The sequence below is a fragment of the Montipora capricornis genome, chromosome 11, assembly GCF_036669925.1.
Source record: "Montipora capricornis isolate CH-2021 chromosome 11, ASM3666992v2, whole genome shotgun sequence".
NCBI classification, from domain to species: Eukaryota; Metazoa; Cnidaria; class Anthozoa; order Scleractinia; family Acroporidae; genus Montipora; species Montipora capricornis.
The window spans coordinates 7,912,678-7,917,262 of record NC_090893.1 but is presented as its reverse complement, the minus strand read 5'-3'; the positions used below and the strand labels follow the sequence as shown (position 1 = coordinate 7,917,262).

The 4,585-nt window shown below is 35.8% G+C and overlaps 1 protein-coding gene across 1 annotated transcript in view; it reads right to left on the bottom strand.

Annotated features, from left to right (window-relative positions):
* Positions 1-4,349, bottom strand: part of LOC138023799 (ras-related protein Rab-3-like) — a 4,490-nt gene extending 141 nt beyond the window's left edge. Inside the window, exons 1-3 of the mRNA XM_068870870.1 lie at positions 4,042-4,349; positions 3,854-3,965; positions 1-1,906 (exon numbers count right to left, since the gene is read on the bottom strand). The exon at positions 1-1,906 is cut by the window's left edge and continues 141 nt beyond it. Coding sequence (XP_068726971.1) covers positions 1,585-1,906; positions 3,854-3,965; positions 4,042-4,273 — 666 coding nt within the window. The 5' untranslated portion in view covers positions 4,274-4,349 and the 3' untranslated portion in view covers positions 1-1,584. The remainder of the gene's footprint in view (positions 1,907-3,853; positions 3,966-4,041) is intronic.
* Between the last annotated feature and the right edge of the window lie 236 nt (positions 4,350-4,585).

Here is a 4,585-nt window from a genome sequence, read left to right as displayed (position 1 = left end):
AATAAATATTAGAGATTTCACTTCCCATTTACAGTGATTTCCTTCAAATAAATCAAATTCTCAGTTGATTACGGCTTATTTCTCACCATAATAAACATCTAGGAAGCAACTACCAAAATGAGGTATTAATTGAATATAAGAACTTAAGAGTGTTATGGAAGTCTAATGTCTCGATACAGTACCTACAGATTAATTAGAATGACTTCAAAATACCATGACATCATTAATTTATTCCATTATTTTAACCCATGGTTTCAGTTTTTAGTTTCAACTAATTGACTGTATTCCATTGCATGTTAAACCAGGCAAAAATTGCTACTTTGGATGCCTCTGGCATCTTTGTTAAGTAAAGAACCAAAAGATATATGAAGTTCAGATAGAGATTGCACAAAAAGATGATATCATGCAGAAATGATTGTTATTATTATGGAGGACACTGATGCAACTAAGTAACGCAGCTGCAAAAGATAAGGTTACACAAATAATGTCCAAAATATTATGGCAAACACATGCCAACAAATCATTAATCCTAGCTTGTCTGCAGACAACGTAAGAATTTTTGTATGCCTCAGAAAACCAATATTTCACTGCCATCATGTATGTCAATTTATTCAAAAATGCTTCACACAAATATGATTTAACCTTTGCATCCAATTGAATGTGGAAAGCTTTTTGGAGGAGGCACAGAGCTAATTAGAGAGTTTAAGAAATGACGGCCATTGCATTGAAAACATCCCTTTAAAATATACCTGTAACTGTTTGGTACTTTGCGATTACTCCATTATGTTCACATTATAATGAAAGTGCAGTGAATCCTATAACTTGATTGGTATGAATGGTTTTGGAGTAAAGATATTTAATGAAAGATTTGCTGTTAAATGCTCACATTTTTGTCATATGATTTAATCTTTTTATCCTTGTCGTTTTGCAAAGTACCACAAGAAAATATTCATTCAACGACTACCGGTGGTAACATGACTATTTTCTGGCTTGTTGCAACTACAGCTGTATAACCTTCGTCGTTTCTTGAACACTCCATTATTGGTTGCAAGCCATCGTAATCTGAAAGTTACCATGCATAATTATGCAGTTCAAAGGCGTCTTGAACATGAGGTCAAGTACGCATCATAGTAGGACCAAATAATGTACACTGTACTTAACAGCATACATGTACTTGCTAGTCAGCTAAAAAAGGGAGCCCAGCTGCAATTCAGAGCAACTACGTAAAACGTTGTTCATACATGTAGAAGAGAGGTCTACAGTAGCTGGGTTCAATCTATTGAAATTCTGGGTCAAAAGCAATTCAAAATTATCAAAAGTCACAGTTCAACTGAACAGGGTCTTATTGTACTACCATCATTACTGTCTTAGGGTGATCGTAACATCATCCAACAATACTACAGTTGGTTTACAAATAACACTAACTATTGTTGTTACTCTTTCCTTCCTATAACTATCAGACAAACTATAATTATAACAAACAATGGTTTTATTTCCTAGAGAAATAGATAACTTAAGACATCTGCAGACAGGCTAGGTAAATTCAGTCCACGAATGGTACTGCAATAAATTGAATATTTTCCATCAACAACTACAGCCACTCTCTTGTTGCTGTGGTGGCTTTTCAGATAGATTTGTAGTCCCTGGTTTCTGTCCACTAACAATCGTTGGATCTGAATCTAAGCTCTCAGACATCTTATCGCAAATGATGTCCACCAGTCGTTCAAACACCTGCTTGACATTTACATTATCCTTGGCACTTGTCTCAAAGAATTCAAGCCCTAATTGATCGGCTAACTGCTTCCCTCTTTCATAAGAGACCACTCTGTCTTCCTCCATGTCACACTTATTACCAACAAGTATTACCTGTGCATTAGACCAAGAGTATGTCTTTACTTGTGTTGACCTATGAAGCAACAAAGAAGGGGAATGAAAATAATTTTGAAACATCAGCATTCTGTTGGCAATATACAAAATGAAATGACAAGTGTCATTGTGTGCTGTGTTTGGAACTACTGATGACAAAAAAGTTTTTTTCTTTCATGAAGTTATTATCATGACAATTGAGTTTGGAGTCATGTGCAGAGATTAGCATATGACTCAAACACACAATCCTTTTCATGTCAGAGAAAAAATCTCCCCTGATTTTGTTTCAAGTTAGTGCTCGCACTGCAGGCTAGACTTTAAACGCAAATTTTGCCATCACATGTTCTGAATGTGGTGGCTTATAACTGTCATGATTGTGGCACTACCGCTGACAAGGAACCTAAACCTAAAAGTGAAAAAAAATTAATCTCTTGCATTTTCCCAAAAAGCAAAACCAATTAAGAATGCCAAAAAAGGAAGAAAACAGCAAACCACTACAGATACTGCAACTGAAAAAAACTGACAAACCTAAACAAAAAAAAAAATTATTCAAAACAGCCAAACTAAAAATTCCAACACTCCTTCCTTTATAAAAAAAAACACTGTAAAGATGGCAGTGCATGCTCTAAGCGTTCCTTCTCAAGATTGCTACAAATACAAGATCCTGCTTTGAACCTTTTATTGACAACTTTGAATATGTGAGAGAGAGTGCTTGTTTAGCACACAGTTGTTCTAGACCTCTCCCCGCAGCTGTAATGTGCTACATCAAGTATCTTAAGGTCATGAAAATAATAGACCGTATCCATAAATGGCGGTCAATTTATAATTCTTTTGTCGAAGTGCAACTTAGCCTACCAAGCCTCGATACCATACAGTGAATTGAAAAGAATTCTTGCTCTAAAATCAGGCCTGGTAGGCTAATTTGCAAGTGGACAAAAGAATTATAAATGTGGCCGCCATTTATGAATAAGGTCTATGCCAAGCAGCATGTGAAAATAATGGGTGATTAGTGTAAAGGGGGTGGAGTTAGGGGAGATACCGGTACAGCATGACTTGTGGGGTGCTCTCTTCTCCCAGTCCACTCCTTTGGCTTATTCAAAATTTAATAAACATTATTCAGCATCACATTAAATGATATTATTTAATTTTTTCATTTTCCAACCGTGAAGCACTCGATCAAAAAGATAATTTACTTAAAACATTTCAGAAAGAAAATAAATAATTAAAAATAATCTTATGCTGTTAACTTCTTCCAAATAACACCAAGAAATTAATGATTTGTTTCCGTCAAGGACTTAAAAATGTACATGTTCGATGTATCTTAATTGTACGCCATCTAAGTTTGTGGCCAATATTCTACTTTACAGGAAAGTGGATTATAGAGCGAAGAAAATCCTCGAAAAGACCTTTAACGGTTGCATTTTCTCAAAAATTGAAAAATTATATGAAAATCAAAATCTACACTTTTTTCCTCCCCCGCAACAAAAATAATATTCATTATTTGTTGTCGTTTGAACCAGGCAGAGGGAAGTAGATGGACCTTCCGGAGTCACAATAATTTGGAACATCGAACAAAAACAACAGTTGACAACAGTGGATCACGAAACGTACATTTCTATTCTTCGGATCGGCAAGATCTCATCGAAAACAAAAATAACTGTCAACGATTGAAAGGGATAACTTAAATAATTTTAATAATACGAAGAACATGCCTAGCTGACTGTCAACATTATTTGACAGCCAACACGAAAATTCTTGTTTCTGGACAGAAAAAAATTGGTTCGGCTGATAACAAACAGGGATGAAATTGATCATCTCAGTTTCAAAATTGAAATGGTTTCCCGTTCTTTGGAATAAGAAACCAGGTCGTTTTTTTCTCATTAAGCCACGAAAAAATTCTCAAATGCAAAAAAAAAAGAAGCTTAAAAAACAAAAAATAACGATCATTCAACCATAAGTGGGAAAATATTACAGAAGCCTGTCTTACCAGTCCTGGACTGCTTGGAAAGACTCTTCGTTTGAAATGTCATACATGAGAATGAAACCCATCGCTCCACGATAATATGCAGTCGTTATGGTCCGATATCTTTCCTGTCCAGCTATAAGACAAAGACATCAGTTTTGAATAAACGTCTGAACATTGCCGACAACGATTGGAAATCGACGGAAACCTACCCGTGTCCCATATTTGAAGTTTGACTCGCTTATCGTTCCGAAAGACCGTCTTTACTTTAAAATCGATTCCTACCGTTGAAACAAACGCCGATGTGAACGAATCATCGGCATAGCGGAAAAGAAATGACGTCTTTCCCACTGCAGAATTTCCAATAATCAAAAGCTTGAACATGTAATCGAAATTTTGATCGGCGGCATCCTTCTGCCACTGTTTATCGTTGGCGTTCGCCATGTTTCCCTTCAAAGAACAAGAACTACAACTACAATCGCAGTCCCCGGATATTAGTAACCACTGACCAATAACAGTGGGCCAATGAAAATATAATCTTTTTGGACAACCAATCAGAATTTGATAAATTCACCTGCCCACGTCGCTGGGCGCTGTACAATATCAAATCTTTCCTAAAATATCAACAATTTCTTTTGTACTAGTAACAGTGAAACACTGGAAAGGAAATTTATTCTGCGATAGTATTTTAACAATTTGATACTTTCCCTCAACCATACAGGGAGAATTACAAAGTAGACTGGAGACACAAAAACT